Raw genomic sequence first — 20,495 nt, forward strand, 5'->3', positions numbered from 1 at the left:
GAGACAAGGGTCATTATATAAACAAAGAGGTCAATTTATCAGACAGATATAACAGTTGTAAATATATAAGCACCCCGTATCAGGACCCAAATATATAAAGCAAATATTAACAGAGCTGAAGGGAGAGACAGATTGTAATACAATAATAACAGAGGATTTCAATACTCCACTTTCAGCAATGCACAGGTCATCGAGGCAGAAAATCAATAAGGAAACATCAGGCTAATAGTATACCTTAGACTGTATAGACCTAATAGACATCTACAGAACATTTCATCCAACAGCAACAGAAAACTTCTTCTCAAGAACACGAGGAACATTCTCCCAAACAGATGATATGCTGGGCCACAAAATTAGGCCCAACACATTTAAGAAAACAGAAAACATACCAGGTATCTTTTCTGACCACAATGATATAAAACTAAAAATCAGTAACAGAAGGAATTTTTGAAAAATTCACTCATACATGAAAATTAAACAACATGTTCCTGTACAACTAATAAGTCAAAGAAGAAATTGAAGGGAAAATTAAAAAGTATCTTGAGACAAATGAAAATGCAAACACAACATACCAAAACTTACGGGACACAGCAAAAACAGTTCTAAGAGAGAAGTTCATAACAATAAATGCCTACATCAAAAAAGATCTCAAATAAATAACTTAAAGTTACACCTCAAAGAATTAGAAAAATAAGAACAAACTAAACCCAAAGTGAGCAGAAGAAAATAAATAATAAAGATTAGAGCAGAAACAGATGAAAGAGACATGAGAAAAACAAGAGAGATCAACAAAACCAGAGATGGTTTCCTGAAGATATAAAACTACAAACCTATATAGCTAGACTAAAAAAATGAGAAGACTCAAATACATAAGAAATGAAAGAGGAAATATTACAACTGATAACCACAGAAACACCAATGATACCGACCAAAAGAACAGAATAGAGACACCAGAAATAAATCCATGCATTTACGGCCAACTGATTTTCGTCAAAGCTTCCAAGAACATACAACAAGGAAAAGACAGTCTCTTCAATAAACAGTATTAGGACAACTGGATATCCACATGAAAAAAAAAAAAAAAATTAGACCACTATGTCACACCATACACAAACCTCAACTCAAAATGGATTAAAGGCTAAAACGTAAGGATGGAAATTATAAAACTGCTAGATGAAAACATAAAATATACGCAAACTATATATCTGGTAAGAGTCTAATATCCACAATACTAAAGGAACCCAAGAAACTCACTAGCAAATTAGCCGGGTGTGGTGGCGCATGACTGTAGTCCCAGCTACACTTGCTAACATTTTTTCTTCTCTCTCTCTCTCTCTCTTTTTTTTTTTTCTGAGACACAGTCTCACTCTTTCACCCATGCTGGAGTACAGTGGCATGACCACAGCTCACTACAGCCTCGCCCTCCCAGGCTCATGTGATTCTCCCAATGTAGCCTCCTGAGTAGTTAAGACTACAGTTGTGTGTCACCACGCCCAGCTTATTTTTTGGATTTTTTTTTGTAGAGTTGGGGTTTCACCAAGTTGCCCAGGCTAGTCCTGAACTCCTTGGCTTAAGTGATCCACCTGTTTTGGCCTCCTTTGGGAGCAAAGCACTGAGACTACAGGCTGAGCCGCCATGCTAAGCCTTTCTTCTCTTTATGAATGAATTACATGGAATAAAAATACTTACTGCAAAATTGCACTCATAACTTTTGTGTTGCTTTTCTGACAAGGACAGCTTTTCTTGCCATAAAATGCCTTAAAATGTAAAATGACTAATATCAATTAATTGTAGAGAAATGATGCTACATAAATGTAGCATCAGTGCTTTTTTTCTTAAGGCTGGGAAAAAACCTTAACATCATCCAGTTCAAATAACTTTTTAATCTTTGGATTTTCCCTGAAAAATATTCTCAACACTTTGAGACTCTAATATTCAACAATTTCTTACATCTCTATGAGTACTATTAATAATTACTGCCATGAACTATTAATGATGCCAGTGGATTGATGATTCTTCCTTAGGTATGATGGAGAGGAAGAAAAGTAAAAACCATGCAGTATCTGTTCCAAATATCCTTTCACAATACATAATACTAAATCTAAATCTAATCAGGACCTCAAACAAAAGTCTTTGGTAAGAATTTAGTTTCTGAAGTTGTACTATATTTAAAAATTCAAAGAGTAAGCCCATCACATGGATTCCACAGCAATCCTGAAGAAAAGTAAACATAGGAAAATCCAGTATTTGTCATAATTAATGATGAAACATCAGATTATACAGAAGAATGAATTAGAATGAAATCCAGATCAAAAGCTTGTTATGTTAATGAAACCTTCAGAAGACACAGATTTACATTCTTGTTCAGTTAACTAGCTGATTGTACTGATCTGGACAAACTAATCTCCATGAGCGCTAGTTTCTACTTTATACAATGGGGTTGTAATTCTCTCCCGATCAAAACTCCTCCACTAGAGTTGCGAATATTAAAAATTAAATGTGATTGTATCTAACACACTTTAGTGAAAACTATAGCACTGAATATATGTTGTATTTAATAAATAATTCAAATTTAAAGACAAATCAATCTGTAATATAAGAATGAGTATTTTCAAATCTTTTTCTTACACACATCTTATAGTTAGTTACAAGTATAAACTCTCCTTTAGAAATAAACTCTGTGGTTAAGATTATCTCTTATCTTTTCTTGTAGTGTCCTTAGCAATGTTTTTAAGATACCAAAGGATGACTTGGCTTCTTAACTGCCAGCCCCAATCCCTACAGCAGCTGTTTTCATGTATTTAATATACAACACTTAGTGTGGGGTAAAATTTTTAACAAAAGGTTCTGAGAGAAATAAAAGTTTTGAAATCATGGCCCTAAATCATCTAGCACGCTGATTTGCACATAAACATCCACTGAATGAGTATTTAGATACCAACCTGTTATAGCAAAATTTCCAACAGTTTGAGAGACCTTAACATTACACAAACTTTTATTCATTTTACTCAAGTAGTTATGATTAGAAACTTTTATATAATTATCATAGTATATTATAAAGTATGCTCTGATTTATTACATTTGAATTATCCCATCACTTTTTGAGAACAGTGATTCACAAAAGCAAAACTTTATGGAGGTTTAGAAATAAGAGAAAAAAGAGCTTGGAGGAGGGACCTTTAATGGTGATCTCACTGAAGTATTTTATTGATGAAAAACATGACATCCAGAGTCAGTGTATGTCAATTTTTTCTATTCAAGTCCCCTGAAGGCAGAAAGAATGATAATGTATCCTCTGGGAACAGACAGCTCAAGGTTACACTCTAGACAATCCAAAATTTGGTAGTCTTATAATTTATCATAAAAATTAATGCAAAATTTAGATTTCTGGTTTCTTTCCTTCTAAAATTCAGATGTTGAGACTTGTGAATTTCTGGTTCCTATCTGGAGAGTTAGAGAACCAGAAAGAGCCAAAAAAAAAAAAGGATGGACAAATAGCAAATTCACATTGAACCAGTTAGACTGAACATCTTATACTCAGTTTGGAGTGAGACGAGGTGGGGCATTATATATAGAGGATCAAAGATAAGAATTATGGCAGACATTTACAAAATTAAAGAAGCTAGATGACAAAGTGCAGAAAGACAAGAACTATCAACACAGAATTCTACACTTAGTAAAAATATTTTTTAAAATAAAGGACAAACAGAAACTTTCTTGCCAAAAAATTGTAGAAACTACTGCCAGCAGACCTACTCTTCAAGGTATTTTGAGTCTTCAGGAAAAACAAATACACCAGCAGAAAACCTGGATTTAAACAAGGAAATAAAGAGCAATCAAAACTGAATAAATGAAAGTAAAAAAATGATTTACTCTTATGTTTAATTATTTCTAAACTGAATGGTTCAAATGTTCAAAGCAAAAATAGGAAAATCTATTATATGCTTATAGCATATGTAAAATGTTTAACAACAATGGCACAATAGAAGGCATAAAGTAATTGGCATTTACTGTTCTTAGATCATTATACTGCATATAAAGCAGCATAAAATTATGTGAAAGCAGATTTTGGTTAATTAAAAGTGTACACTATAAACTGTAGAGTGAACACTAAAAAACAATAATAAAATATGTACATGTAATAAACAGGTCAATGGAAGAGATTAGATGCTCAATTAACTAACAGGAGATCAAAAAAAGAAGAAAAACAAAGCAAAAAGATATGAAGCAAATAGAAAACAACTGCTAACTGGTAGATTTTAATCCAACCACATCAATAATCACATTGAAGAGAAATGGCCTAAAGATACCACTTAAAAGAGAGATTATCAGATTGGATAAAAAGCATGATCCAAACATATGCTATTGATTTTAAAAAAAATCACCTTAAGTACACAGACATATGCAGCTTAAAAGTAAAATGATGGAGAAAGATACTGAATGTAAACACTAACCAAAAGAAAGCTAAAGCAGTAATATAAACTTCGGACAAGATGGACTTTAGCACAATAAACATTATCGGGGTTAAGGAGGGCCATTACGTAATGATAAAGGATCAGTGCCCCAAGAGCATAAATCCTAAAAGTTTACATACCTAACATACATGTTTCAAAATGCTTAAGGCAAAGAGTGACAAGATTGAAAGATCAAATAGGCAAACTGATATTCATAGTTGGAGGTTCCAACACACCTCTTAACAAAGTAGGCAGAAAGAAACAGCAAAAATATGGATAATCTGAATACCATCAGCCAATTTGACTTAACATTTACAGATACCCGAACAGAATATATGCTGTCTTCAAGTGCACATGAAATATTTACCAAGATATGCTATACTCTGGACTATAACAAAAGTACAACATTCAAAGGAATAGAAATCACAAAATGTATGTTCACGGATCATAAAAGAACTAAATAAACAAAAAATAGCAAAAAGATACCGGAAAACCCGTTCGGAAATTAGGCAACACATTTCAAATTAAACCATGAGTCAAAGAGGGTTCAAGGGAAATTGAAAACATTTTAAACTAAGACAACAAAACAGCCTATCAAAATTTATGAGATGCAGCTAAAGTACTGCTTACAGATAAATGAATAGTATTAAATGCTTTTATTAGAAAAGGTCTAAAACCAGTAATTTAAGCTTCCACTTTAAGAAACCAGAAAAAAAAAACATAAATCAAGAAGATGGAAAGAATATAGAGTGGAACAAAAATCAATGAAAGTAAAAACAAACACAATATAGAAAAATCAATCAATACAAAATCTGTTCTCAAGTGGAACAACGTGGGTACAAATTATAAAAGGGAATTACTAAGGAAGAAGCAGGAGTGGAAAATCCAAAGAGCGGAAGGTGTAGAAAAATATAATGATGATATCACCTAAGAGTGGTGTGTTCTTAATTACCTTCTTTAATTCTTTTTGGGTTCCAGTTTCCTCATTTGTATAAAGAGGGTGAAAAAACATCTTTCAAAGGGCAAATGTACAGATTAAATGAGATATTCATAAAAAATACTTGAAAAAATAATAAAGAATCTTAGTTCTAAGTAGTATGATCAACAGACTAATTTTTATATAATGCATGAAATGTCATATTAAGTTCAACATACCTTTAAGGACCTTGAAGGTATGATATTACAGCAAAACAAAATTTATAAATTAGCATAAAAATTTTTTTTTTTGGTGGCAGTAATGGAGTTCATTTAGGAAAAGTAATTACAAACTAATAGCATGGCTTCTTGGTAAGTTCTCTCTTCAAGAACAAAGTAAGAAATATAAATGAGAAGCTTCATAAGACAAATATAATCCACTGCAGATATACCTTTTTGCAGATTTTTTCAAAGTTGATATCATCACCAAGAGCAGATTTAGTCACTATATCAGGTTTCAATTCCTGTGAAAGAATAAAACAAATTTTAGTTACGTGTCTATCTTTAAATTAATCACTATTATCAAGTTCCTTTCTATGTCTTAAGAAACTTAATATTAAATAACATCTTAATTTTGAGAAAGGAATTAACTCCCACCACAGTAAGATATTATCATGCTACTAAAACAGCCACAGCAAAATGACTTTAAGAGCAAATCTTTCTGAGAACAACATACAAGGCAAGTAAGAAGCAGTATTTTCAAGGAACTCCATACAAACAACTCTAACCTTAGGATTTTATACCCAGTCAACCAGCTCTTCAAATATCTAATGTATAGAAAAACAGTTTTGAACTGCAAGAATTCAGGAAATATATATATGTGCCTCTTCTGAGGAATCTTCTAGAAGCCAGCAAAAGATAACTTTGATAAAATAATTGATGTTGAGTACTGTATCTATTTGTAGAGCTATGACTAAAATAAGTGTGGGGGTATAGGAGAAAGAACAGTAGGTAGGCTTTATATGTTTTGATTAAGCAAGAAAAACTACAACTAGAAAAAGTAGAGGAGATGGGGAAAGAGTAAGATTACTGACTACTATCTAGGTCGGGTAAACAGGAGTTGAAGGATACTGTTCAAAATGAGCAGAGTAGAAAATAAAAGATACATAAGAAAATGGAAACGTATAGGCAATATGAGATATAAATACGTCATCCATGGAAAGAAAATACAGACTTTTCTAAATACCAAAATAATTTTTAAAAAATCTTTGACAAAGAAGACACATTAAGTAGAGAAATAAACGGTAAATACAACATAGAATATTCAGTAATTAGAATATAAAATATGACAGAGTTGAAAGGAAACATCAGGAATATAACGGAATGTGAATTAGTATAATGTACCTATTAGAAGAAAAATATTGTCAAACTGAATCACAAAGCAAAACCTAACTCTATACTGTATATAATAAAGACAAAGAACACAGTATTTAAAAAGGCTCAAAGATATAGCAGGCAAACAGGAAAAATTAGAAAGCAGGTGCTGAGACTGTGTTTCAGACAAAGTTGAGGCAAAGAAAACAAAATTAAGACAGAAGATAACATTTATGACTATGCGTCAAATAAAACACAACTATTACATAAAGCAGAAACTTCACGAAATAAAGGAAATAGAAATACTATTTATTAGCTCAAGACTCTGACACACAACTTCCAGTCAAGAAAGAACAAAATAGGGAAATAAAATTATAAGATCTTAAAAACAATTGTATCTTCTTCTCAAGTACACATGGAATATTGATAAAAATTATCATTAAGTCAAAGAAAGTATAGCAACAGTAAGCTCCATCAAGTAAAATACTATAAGCAACATTATCTGATCACAATGAAAAAGTAGAAATGAAAGAAAATCAACTAATCAACAAAGGAAAAATTTTAAAAGGCCTTTCCATCTGGAATTAAAACAATAAATAAATAAAACCATCTCAACTAAACAAGTCTTGAGAAAGGGGAAATAAAAACAGATACGTCAGAATTTGTAACAACAAGAAAATACTACGTACCAAAATTTACGAAAAGCATTTAAAGTGGTTATTAGCCTTAAAACAACTGCATTGGTAAATAAAAATGATGAAAGTAAGTGAATTAAATTACACAACTAAAAGTAACCGAAATTACCTCTGTCAATTCCTCATTTAACAAGTGAAAAGTGAGACTCAAATCATGTGATCTGTCCAAGGTCCTATAACTAGGTGGTAGAAAGACTGATCTTAACTGGTATCTTTATTAGATCATCATCTTTTTGGTCTACTGCCTCTATGATAAATTTAAAAAATCTCTACCATGTTTAAAAGCATTCACGAAAAACTAACAAAAAACGAGTTTATATTTCACGGTTTGTGGTGATGTCATATGATCCTTTAACCAAGACCATCAGAATCTTCTAGGTATGAGAAACACAGGTTTTAAAATGAAGTATGATTTATATGAGCTAAGTGTTATTATAACCCTTTCAGCAGAAGGGAATATATACATATGTTTTTTAATAAATGTGAGGCACTGAGCAACCCAAGCGAGTAATTTTGGCAACTTTTGTGGTCTTTCAGAAATATTTCAGGGAGAATGATGTGAAGGTTCAAAATAAACAAAATATATTTAAAAGACATACAGAAAGTGAAGTTGATATGAATTTACTCAGGTTGGGTATATTTAAAGAAATACGTTTGCCACTAAGGCTGTTAATTTGTTGGAGTAATTATTAGCAATACCCAATGTCAAGATTTGAAAGCTAACAAGTTAGCCAAATACATACTGTATGACAGATGTTGGTAGAAGACACAAGGCTTCTGGGTCAGAGACAAACGGCAGTTTATTACTCATAGCAATAGCAGGAGCCAGAGTATCAAAATTTTTAAAAAGCTCATTCACTGTTTTACTTTTTTTCCCCCAGAAACCCAAAGCCCCAGATACATGGTAGATATTAAACTTAAGACATTAAAAAATCCATGTAATAAAAACTACAGGGAGTCATTTAGGAATACAATACCCCTAAAATGGGCTAATAAGTGGAAAACATATTATTTGACTGAGAAAGGGAAAACCATTTGTAGCTCTAGTAGCATGATACGCAAACACAAAGCATGATTACAATAATCTCTACTTTTAGAACCTAAGTAGTGATTAATTACACACCGTGTGCTAGGCTGAATAGCTCCTGGAAGACGTCCATGTCCTAATCCCCAGAGCCTATGAATACATTATTTCACATGGCAGAAAGGACTTTGCTGATGTAATTAAGAATTTTTAAGATGGGGTTATTATCCTGGATTATCCAGGTAAGTCAAATGTAATCACAATCTTCCTTACAAGAGGGTAGCAGAAAGGTTAAAGAGAAGGAGATGCAGAGAAAACAAACAAACAAACAAAAACATAAGTGTGGGAAATGGGGGAGGTGGAGGGGGAAGAGAGAGAGGGAAGAGAAGATGCTATGCTGCTTGCCTTGAAGATGGAGAAAGACGCCATGAGTCAGGGAATGCAGGTGGCCTATAGAAGCTGAAAAGGCAGGAAAATTTCTCCCCTAGAGACTACAAAGAGAATATAGCCCCACTGAAAGCCTACAGAAATAATACAGTCCTGTTACCGTTAGGACTTCTAACCTTCAGCACTGTAAGACAATACATTTGTGTTGTTTTATGCCACTAAATTTGTCATAATTTGATACAGAGGCACCAGGAAATTAAGGTATTTTCTATCTCCTACCAATCTTTGTATTATAAAATAATTCATTATACCGTATTATTTGGACAAACACTATATGCCATAAATAATAATTAAATATTTACCTTAAAACTAAGCAAAATATAGATGTATTTCGATGGGTTAAACTTTTTGTCTTATACCATTTATACTTCAGTATTTTCGATCAACTCGTTTATTACCTTAGTTTTAAATATAGCTCTTTGTGTCATTAAAAGGGAATACTATCTCCTAAAACATGGTTCACATAAAATGTAAAAATTGTGTTTAGCAAATATGGATGGATAGGAAAGCTGTGCTATAGCTGGAATTGTCAGGTACTCTTTTAAGTAAACAATGAGAAACTAAGACTTTTTTAAGACACACAAAAACTGCAATAAATGATATATTATGAAGTTATTCTTATTCAGAAGAAATCAGGTACTGACTTTCACAGTAAGGCTCCTTTTGATGTACTATTACAATTGCACAGATAGCACCTTAAATATTAGTGTTCCTACTAAAAGATTAGAGAAAATTTCACACACAGCTTTTCTGAATCCTCCTAAGAGTCTGCTGTGAAGTCTGCTTGGGAAGTTCATACTAAATTGTGAGGACTAGCAAATTATTTCTCTAACTGCTCTGAAACCTAGATTTACATATATTTTAACTCAGAATATCCATTTTTTAAGGGAGAATTTTAAAAAACTTTTTTTTTTTTAATCACTGTAGGACTGAATTTAACAGTGTCAATAATACATTATAATTTGGTCACAAAATACTTATGTTTTAAGAACATATAAATTACTTATCAAATTGATTATGGAAGCCAGTCATAGCAAAACTCAGTAGAATCTAGAAGATCAGTAATTAAAACTGGAGGAGACATGAAGAATTGAGTTTTCAAGATCTGAAGTAATTAATTATTTACAAAGAATGCCTGGGAAGATGGACAACGTCCCTGGATTTGAGGCTGGGGTCCCTTACCTGACAATACATCAACTCTCTTCATTATAAATTGTTTTCTACACGTGCACTGGAAAGCAAGTAAGCCCTAATTTGGCAAAAAAGTAGCAAACTCTGAAAGACAAATGGTATGTAGAGGCTTAGGCACTAAAGAATCACTACAGCTTTCTGGCTAACTATTCAGAAGTGTACATATATTCTAACCAGCTTGCTGAGAACAATTCTGCTTCAAGTGAGAACACGGTTGGGCAATAAGACATGTAGTCAAAAAAAAAAAAATGCATTGAGGACATAGATAAAACAAACAACTTATGCTTATAATAACCTTTGTTCTCCATATTCTTGACATAAAAATGGAACGAAGAGCCTAGAGTGTAAGTTCTTCAAGGGTAAGAATGGTGTCTTATTCGCTTTGACTGTCAGACTCAAGCACAATGACACATGTTGAACAGAACTGGACCAGTGTAGAAACATTTTAAATGTCTATTTCCTTTTTTCCCCAACTTTCATTTTAGATATAAGGGTACATGTACAGATTTGTTACATGGGAATATTGTGTGATGCTGAGGTTTGGAGTGCAGATCCCGTTCGTGCTGGGAGTGAGGACAGTACCCCATTGGTAGTTTTTAAACCCAGCTTTCTCCCCACTGTGTAGTCCACAGTGTCTATTGTTCCCATATTTAAGCCAATGGGTACTCAATGATTAGCTCCCACTTATAAGTGAGAACATGCAGTATTTGCTTTTCTCTTCCTCTGTTAATTTGCTTAAGAATACAGCCTGCAACTCCATTCATGTTGCTGCAAAGGACACAATTTCCCTTTTTTTTTTTAATGGCTGCACAGTATTCCATAGTATATATGGACCATTTTCTTTATTCAATCTACCACTGATGGGCACCTGCACTGATTCCATGTCTTTGCTATTGTAAGTAGTGCAGCTGTGAACATAGATGTCCATGTGTCTTTGGTAGAATGACTTACTTTTTTTGGGTATACACCCAGTAGTGGTATTCCTGGGTTGAATGACAGCTCCGTTTTAAGTCTATTTCTTAGTGAGAAAAAAAAAAATCAGTTAAGTCTCTTATTAGCAAAAAGTCAAATCCAAGATTTGCCAAAAAATTTTCAGTTGCCAATCTAGGCTTTTTCTTTAGAGAAACAAAGTTGAAAGAGAGCAACTACTAGGGAAAGAAAAAATCAGCCAAGAGGACTACTAGAGTGTTGCAAAGAAGAGTACTTACTGCTCATTTCTACATTACTCTGTTTTACTTATAATGGGAGAAGGTAAAGCACTACTTAAAGACTCACTGAAATATACAGATTTATAATTGTGAATGGTTGAGAAACTACATTAGGTAACAAGCCAGGCAGATCCCAGATACAACCTTGTTCTTTCTGAGGAAAGGTTTCATGCCAAATGGAAAACTAAGATCCATTTCCAGACCCAGTAATAGACATTTTAGACAGAAGTTATATACCTATTCCAAGGACATTTTATATGTACTCAGCGTTTAAAGATCACCTAGTCCCTCACGCACCACACTTAATCCTGGTTAATAGCACTTAAAATTGTGAAAGAAACTAGTTTGTGCTTATATGATACTGTTACACTATGTTCTTCCTAGTGCATATTGTTAATGCTAAGTAAGATGATTAACCAGACAGCATCACTTAGCTTTCCTTCATCTAAAACTAATTCCAGGCAGGGTGCAGTGGCTCACACCTGTAACCCCAGCACTTTGGGAGGCCGAGGTGGGCGGATCATGAGGTCAGGAGATCGAGACCATTGTGGACAACGTGGTAAAACCCTGTCTCTACTAAAAAAAAAATACAAAAATTAGCTGGGTGTGGCAGCAGGTGCCTGTAATCCCAGCTACTCAGGAGACTGAGGCAGGAGAATCGCTTGAACTCGGGAGGCGGAGGTTGCAGTGAGCCGAGATCATGCCACTGCAACCCAGCCTGGCGACAGAGCTATACTCCGTCTCAAACAAACAAACAAGCAAACAAACAAATTCCAATGTCTTTTTTTTTTTTTTTCAGATAAATATAGTTCTCTTGAATTTAGATTTTTCTCTAAATTGAATATAACTGCAAATACTCTTCTGCTTTTTGGCTATATTCTGTTGTCAGTGATGATCAATTAAAAATTGTTTTAATTCCTTCCTAACTATGTTAAACTAATATTATTCATGTTTTCAACATTAAAGACATCATCCCCTAATAACCAGATCCATCAGAATTATTCCAGTTCTCTTATTCCACACAGTGCTGGATGCTACTTTTTGCTTTTACATAAAATATCAAACTAAGTCAAAATTAGGTAATCCCAATTTTGGTTATTTGGCTACAACCTTGTCTTTCTTCTTTCCAGGGACTTTGTTTGAACAATCTAATATAGTGACTCATAACCGTATAAGCAGTGTAGTGTTGCCTCTGGTTAAGTAGGGAAAGTAAACATTTGTAACCAAACTATTCTGTATTGTGCTGTGGGAAAGGAGATTGGGTAAATACAAAAAGCAACTTGGAGGCAATAATCATGTTGACATTTTTAATTTCAAGAGAATCTTATCAGAGTCAGGCTTTTAACTTAATAAAATACAAAACACATTTGTATTTTCCAAAGTGTGATCAAAATTGGAATAGTATATTTAGGTTATAAGGGATTAATCCCCAATACAAAAAATTAGAAGGTGCCAAGAAAAGTCTGGGTTCTAGATTTTTGGTCTATTTGAAAATGAGTCATTTCTCTGAAATAAAGAATCTGAAATAACTTGTGAGAGAGTGAGAGACATCAAAATCTTCATACTTTTCTATAGTTGAGAATTTCATTATGATTACCTTTCAGTGACAACAAAAACTTTATTTCCTAAATACTGTTCTGCTTTTTACATACAGTTCTAGATGAAACTTCAATAAAGTTATACTCTATCATCATATTGCCAATAGATTTTTTTTTCCAAGTAAAATATCACTACCTTCTTCTTACACCTATTCCTTTGTTCTCTATGGAAACAAACTGCATCTCAATCTTCCGCCGCTAGGATTAGACAGCTCAGTGTCATGAGATATTGGGAGTCCCTTTACTATGCTTCTGTTATGCTCCTATCACCGTTTCTGCTTTCTCTTTGGTACTGTCAGTTGTATCTGTTCCCTTCATTGTATTACCATTATCCCACTCCTACGTTCAAGACTTCTTTATGGATTGTGTGGATTATAATAGCCAAATTGTTCTTCTAGACTCCAGGATGGGTAACTCCAAGGGTCATTACATCACCATCCGGAATACAGAATGAAGTCAAACTTTCAGTTTGGTATTTAAATCTTTTCAGTACTTGGTCTCAACATATCTTTCTGATCTAACTGCTCTAATTTTATAACACACTTCCATGTTTAACATTCAATTCTACATAGAATCACCTGACTAAATTTTCTACCTCAATATCTTTGTAATATTTTTACTTTTTAAAATTTTGTCTTTAGAATGCCTTCTAACTGGCTACCTAACTTTCTCACTCCCTTTCCTTCCAATTAAAAACTATCCATGTTTTGAGCTTTGGTTTTTAAATACCACTAACAATGAAGCAGGACTTCTGAGAGAAATGGCTGATTACAGATATGAGGCAGAAAAAGTATAAACCCTGTGATAATTTCTTATGCCGGAAAAGGACAAAAGGAGTTCAAATTAGGGTCTCAAACAAGTTATGTAGGCTGGCTTAAAGGGGCTACCACTGGCTAAATTTGGGTGTCAAAAAGCATACTGACAGCAATGAATCACAACCACATTGATCATGTATTTGTTGTTCAGACTACAGCCCATTTGAGAATAAAATAAGGCACATGGTGAATGAACACCAAGACAATCCCAGGGAAATCTGGTTATATGATCACCCTAATTATAACACTTGTCAACACTTGCCATCTCCAAATGGTCTTTATTTTCTCTCCAACTCACTTCATTGGCTTTTATCCCAGTTACATCAATCCCATTATTTTAAGCCCGTGATGATCTCCACGCCGCTAAATCTAATGAATAAGTCTCAGTACTCCTCTTACTCAACATATCAGCAGCACTGTCCCTTTCTTGGCCTATCAATTTTTGTTAATTCTTCCTTTCTTCTTGATACTCTATCTTCATTTGACTTATGTCAGACCCATATTCTTGGTTAATTTTTCTTTGTCTCCTTTGCTAGTTCTTTCTCTTCTCTCTAACTTAAGAATGGACCAGGACTCTGTCCTTGGTACTCTTCCTTTTACTATTATCTAATAATACCTCAGTGATTTCATCCAGTTTCATTATTTTAAATATCATATATATGTGAACATCTCCCCAAAATCTCCATCTGTAGCCAAGATAATTTCTCTGAACTCCAGACTTACATAATCAAGTATCTACTTCACATCATCATTCCTAATCCTTCCCACTCTGCTCTATTTCTTCCACAGTATATAATCTACTAACATGCTACACAATTAACTTATTTATTATGTTGTCTACCCTAATCCCCCAACTCCCCACAAAAATAAATTACAAAAGATCGGAAACCTTTGTCTACTCTTCTCAGGTATACCATAAGTGTCTAGAAAAGTACACCGCATTTGGTAAATGCTCAATAAGTGCTTGTTGAAAGAATGGATACTGAAGTTATTTTTACTTGTTAGGTATTATAAATTGTTACACTAAATATCTCAGTTATCACAGTATTAGCTATAACATAAACCAGACAGGTCAGTAAACACTGCCACTGTGCAGGAACCATGGCAGAGTGTATTTAATAACTATGTCCTTCATTCAGGTTTATTATTTTCTATTACCTAGATTAAAAAAATACAGCAGTTAATCTTTACTCTTGATCATGTTGAGATGAGTTTAAATCACTATCTTCCCTTACACACACTTCATGAATAGAAACTAATAATCTAAAAGCTTTGTATTTCTTGATTCTACAGATACTTCCTTTACAATGTAAAAAAGAAAAACAAAACCCAATACCAAAACAAAATAATGAAGCAATACAAATTTAAGTTTTTCACCCCACAATTTCTAAAGTTTCACTCAAGTTTTAAGACTCAGCTTCCTGTTACAGAAAGACTTCCTTGAATCTTCAAGCAGTGCTAAGTGTCCCTCCTCAAATACGTCTATCAGCGTCTTTCAACACATCACAGTGAAGCTCTCTCCATTTTTCTAATTAGACTTTAAACTTCTCAAAGGCAGGCACCATATTAATTTCTATATTTTTGTAAACTAGCCAAACATGGTGCACACAAAGTATAGACACAATATATTTTTGTTGAGCCAAAATAAAATGTTTTGGTCATGAGGATGGTTCTGAGATGAGATTATAAGTAAGTATTTGAACTTTTCTGGCAAAGTACCATACTAAAAAATATCAAGTAAAACTTTTGTCTTTTGAATCCTACAGCGCTAACTGAAATAGAGAGAGCCACTTTAGCTTCTGGTCTAAAGTCACAATGCAATCTGTACAATGATAACGGATTGTGTGGTATAGCTGGTCTGGAAAATATCTCTGTTCTGGATCCCTCTGTCATTATGAAAAGTTTTAGTGTAACTTTTCATAATCGTGTTGAAGGCAATGGTCATCTTAAATAACATTTCATTTATGCCATTTATATGGATTAAAAGACTACAGAAATTCAAATTCTTAAAAATTGAAGTGTACCATGGCTAGGAATGTTGATGTTGTATATTTTATTTACTCACCACAGCAAATAAGTGAAACAAAAATTATATACTGCTATAACCTCTTACACATCTTTTTATAGATGTGCCCATTTATATTTGAAACATGTCACAGAAACTTAACAGAAAGCCTTCTATGTGCAGAACACTGTGTAAAAAGGCAATCCAAACAGAGTTTCATGTTTGAAATAACATGCCAATAACCTGTCATAGTAACAAAAAGAAAGATGTGTTAATAATAGATTTCTAAAAACTGATTACCTAAGCACTGTGTGTATGAGGATGAAGTAAGCAGGGTAATTTTAAGTAAGTGGGGTAATTTCTGTTTAGCGCAGTTGGTGGGAACAATAAAAATATAACCAAATTACTAGAGGAGCTTTCTCCAATCACACAAAACCCCCATCCATTATGACATATGCCCTAAGGCATGAAGCCTTATGTATACATCCTCCATCTTTCTCAATAAAATCACTACTTTAGAGGTTGGTGAAAGCTGTGAAAATGATAGTCTGATTTTGCAGAAGTATGTGTGATGTGGTGGAAAATCCTGCCTTGTTATCAGGCAAAACTGTAGAACTTAAAAAACAAGAATGCGTAATGTATAGGGAATATAATGTTGACTGTAGTATGTACATAGATATGAGGTTAATACAGTTGTGCATGATGACAGGGGTCAACTGATGAAAATGCTTTTAATACTCATGAAAAATTAGATCCCATCTGGCAGACAATAGGAAGCTAATTTAGGGTCTTGAACAGGAGAACAATATAATAAAACAAAGTAAGTTTACTACTAAGAAATTTTACTAGTGTCAGGTTTTTGCTGGCAGCCAGTTAAAGAATTACTAAATGTCTACAAATAGTACTGTCTCACTTTAATTCCAAGTTGAATTTCATGTCAAAAGTTGAATCTTCATATTCTAAAAACTAAGCTTAATGCATTTTTCACCTATAAATTATTTTCATCAATATATAAAAATAATTTTCAGTCATCAAAAGCTTAAAAAACTTGTATAATTCAATTGTAGAATGATCTGCATCTTATCAAAAAATATTAATTAAACATAAACATTAGCAAATAATGCAGTCAAACGAAGCTCCCAAAACTTCTGTTTTACCATACAGTCCTATCTCTCACAGTCAAATACTTTTTAGAAAATCAGGCAAAACAGCTTGTTTAATGTAAGTGATTAAACATGATCACATTTTTTATACCAAATAAAAACATCAAAATTATTCTTGGCATATAAAATGACTCACTTCTATCAGGTTCAAAGAGGCAGACAGAGAAAATGACACCCAGCAATTACATCAGGCTGAAGATTCTACATAGAACACTTCTGTATTCTAAGAAATAAGTTGAACAACCTTTTTCATTCTGGACATTCCCTTCTAACAAAACGGATGGCCTTGTGAAGAAAAGCTTACTGTTTGCATATAATTTGTCTCCATTTAACCCCAAATTGAGGTGATATCCAGTTAAAAAAAACAACAAGAATATCCCATTTTGTAAGACCAGTTACTTACTGATCCTATTGCTGCTTTTCTCTAGGGCGCTTTGTCTCCTATTATGTGTTTCCAACAAAATATGTTGTAATATTTAACTCTTTTCTCAAGCACCATATTATTTCAGACTGGAATCATGATAGTAGTATTGGTTGTCCAAAATTTTTGAATTAATAATTTAAAAATGCTTTGGATACTTGCACAGTTATTAGGAAATGTTTGGCTAAGGTTTAGGTTCAAATTTCCAGAATTACAAAACAAAAAATCAAATCAAAACAAAACAAAAATAAATGGGAAATATTTTTTTAAAAAGCCATATTATACTGCTTTCTTCCTTCATACTGCTGAATCTTGTTTATACACTCAGTAGCCTCCGAAGTAGGCTTATCTAGGTAAAGAATTCCAGAATCAGTTCCTTATTTAAAACTTAGTTGTATACTATGACTCAGTAAATAGTAATAGCATTTTCATCTCTTTTGCCAACAAAGGCCTGCAACTTGTTCTTTGTGTTCAAACAGAAGCAAGCAAGTTCAAAAACAGACGATATATACTACTGTTATTTTTCACATATGTTCTTATTTAGAAGACAAGAATATTTTAAGGCAATCACAGACTTTACATAAACATGGTCTACAATGAAAATCATGACCCTTATATATTAAAAATGCAACAGTAAGAATTTCAGGAATTTGACCTATACAAAATAGTAACTTAAAGCTGTAGAAACCACATGTCAGAAAGCAAACTGGGATTTCAGTATGATGATCTGTTACTGAATGCTGTTTCATGAGTGTGAGGAGAGCATTATATACTGATCTTCTAAAATAGTGCTATGATTTCCTGTTTATAATTTCAAAGGTCACAGTTAAGTACAGAAGGCTAACAAACCAGGACATCTTTCTTGCTCTCCTTTTAGAAACAAAAGTTCTACCTTTTAAAAAATTAAATTGGAAGTTATATGGTCTTAGGGTATTGGCTAAGGTGACCGTATAAAATGAAGAACCTTTTTCCTCCTGTTTCTGATACTTAACAAGCAAAAAGAAAAGCCTCTGATTACAGATTCTTCTTAACAACAGTTCCATAGTATTCCATTTATCTTTAGAGACTCAGAACAACCTCAACATTGTAAACGTGCCAACATGTAAAAAAAAAAAAAAAAAATTTGCAGTAGAAATCACTCCGTCAGCTAGTCAAGCAGCATTCACTATATATCAGACACATTACTAGGTGTTAGGAACAATTAATTGAGTAAAATAACCCATTTTCTTAAGAAGTTCTCTCTAAGCAGCAGGAATGGCATGAAAGCAGACTGCTACACCATATGATAGCACAAACGCACGAAGTAAAAGGGCCTGTACAGAGTAGGTAAGTAATTCTTCTGGGGTTAGAGTTCCAGAAGTGCCAGGGAAAGTTTCCTAGAGCTAATAACATAAGAATTTGGTGTTGAAGGAAGAGGAAGTGTTTGTTCAGGTGGGAGAGATGTGCTATGTTTAAAAACTCTGATGTAGGCAATGGGGCATGAAACTGCTAAGTTTGGGATTCAGTTTAGCTGGTAAAAAAAAAAGGTACAGAGTAAGTGGAAGATAGAGAAGCAACAGAGGGGTAGCTAGAGTACAGACCACAAAGGGTCTTATATATCATACAGGGAAGAAGTCCAGTTAGATATGCATTTTAGAAAGGTCACTGGTTAGAGTGCAGAACATGATCTGAAGGCGAGACCAGAGGCAGGAAGTCTATTATGATTTGAACGTGTTTTTAAATGTGCTTATTTCAAAAACACCTAATTCATCATTCCCTTCTTGAAAGAGTTTCTTCAATACTCTTGGTTCTTTTTCTCCTTCACTGGCTACATTTTTTCAGTCTCTTTTACTTTTTCTTCTTCATCTTCCTAAAATCAAAACTGTAGTGTGTCTTGAGGCCCTCAGAATAAGATAACATGATTAATCATCCCCATACCCCCAATCCTGAAAACAACCATAACACCTGGACATGCTACCCAAAAGCCCTATCTGCCTATCTGAAGATATGAGAAAGTAAATGGAAACAGACAGACTCTAATGGATGGTCCACCAAGCTTACTTGGAGGAAAGAAGATGGAAAGCTGTACAGTACAAGTAGTTACCATTTCTTCAAGGTTTAGCCTAAGGCCAACTGCAATTAGCAGGATTTAGAAACAGTGGCAGAGCTACCCCTGAAAAAATGAATCCAGGATACTTTATCTGCTGAGAGAGCAGGGTAAGCCCAGAAGGGAGAGAGGGAAAAAAATCTCTAAATATCTTAAGCGTTCAGATAAGTAGTAGATTTAAAGCATCTTGCTGAAAGACAAAAGATCTAAACTGAAACTGGAACTGCTATCTAAGAAACGTAGTTTAAAGTTAACATCTAGCCAAGAAAATTCATTAAAACAGCCACTTATTCAAGAAAAATAACCAAATCCAGAATCTCTGCAACTTCATAATGGCCAGGGTACAGTCCAAAATTACCCAGGAAATTTTGAACAGGAAAGGAAAGGAAAAAGAATATTTTTCTTCTCCATAAACAAAAATAGCTATTATCACTATCCTTGATGGTGTTCAAAAAAAATTCAAAGAATGAAAATATTATCAGAGAAATAAATTATTGCAGAAGAGAAATAGAAACAATAAAAATATTTTAACAGATGTTGCCATAGAACATTAATTGCTGGGTGAAAGACTACAGGATATTCACACAGTCTCACAGTATCATTTCACAGATTACTTAGTAACAGCAAACCGAAAAGATACCTTTACAATGGAGAAATCTGGCATATGGCACTTAAATCAAGTGCCAGAAAATTCAGCGCTGATAGTAAAGGTACAAAAATGCATGTGATACAATGCACTATTATTATCATATTGCAGTATTACAATTTTCTATAGGTTTGAAGTATTTTCCAAAAAGTTGGAAGTTAAAAGTATAAATACAGTATTATACATCATGAAACACAAAAGAAAAGCTAAAAGGAAGATTATTACATATCAGGGAGGGGAGAATTAAAGTAGCTATCTTGGGATCTATTCATTTCCTTTAACAGGAGGAAACTCTAGGAAAGGGAAGTGATGCAGTTTAGTCTTCGTGTTAACATGATGGTAAGCAGTCCCTCTGGTAGATAGGTTAATGAGTTTTTGTTAGGAGGAGGGTCCTTATCTGAAGAATGATCTTAGTAGGCTGTCCCTTGTTAAGGATGCTTAAAATAAACAAAC

The 20,495-nt window shown here is 33.5% G+C and overlaps 1 protein-coding gene across 1 annotated transcript in view; it reads right to left on the reverse strand.

Moving 5' to 3' along the window:
• SRFBP1 (serum response factor binding protein 1) overlaps positions 1-20,495 on the reverse strand; it is a 70,986-nt gene that overhangs the window by 32,785 nt on the left and 17,706 nt on the right. Inside the window, exon 4 of the mRNA XM_011987788.1 lies at positions 5,822-5,893. Within this exon, the coding sequence (XP_011843178.1) occupies positions 5,822-5,893 (72 nt within the window). The remainder of the gene's footprint in view (positions 1-5,821; positions 5,894-20,495) is intronic.

Source organism: Mandrillus leucophaeus, unplaced genomic scaffold (assembly GCF_000951045.1).
Source record: "Mandrillus leucophaeus isolate KB7577 unplaced genomic scaffold, Mleu.le_1.0 Scaffold316, whole genome shotgun sequence".
In the NCBI taxonomy this organism is placed as follows: domain Eukaryota; kingdom Metazoa; phylum Chordata; class Mammalia; order Primates; family Cercopithecidae; genus Mandrillus; species Mandrillus leucophaeus.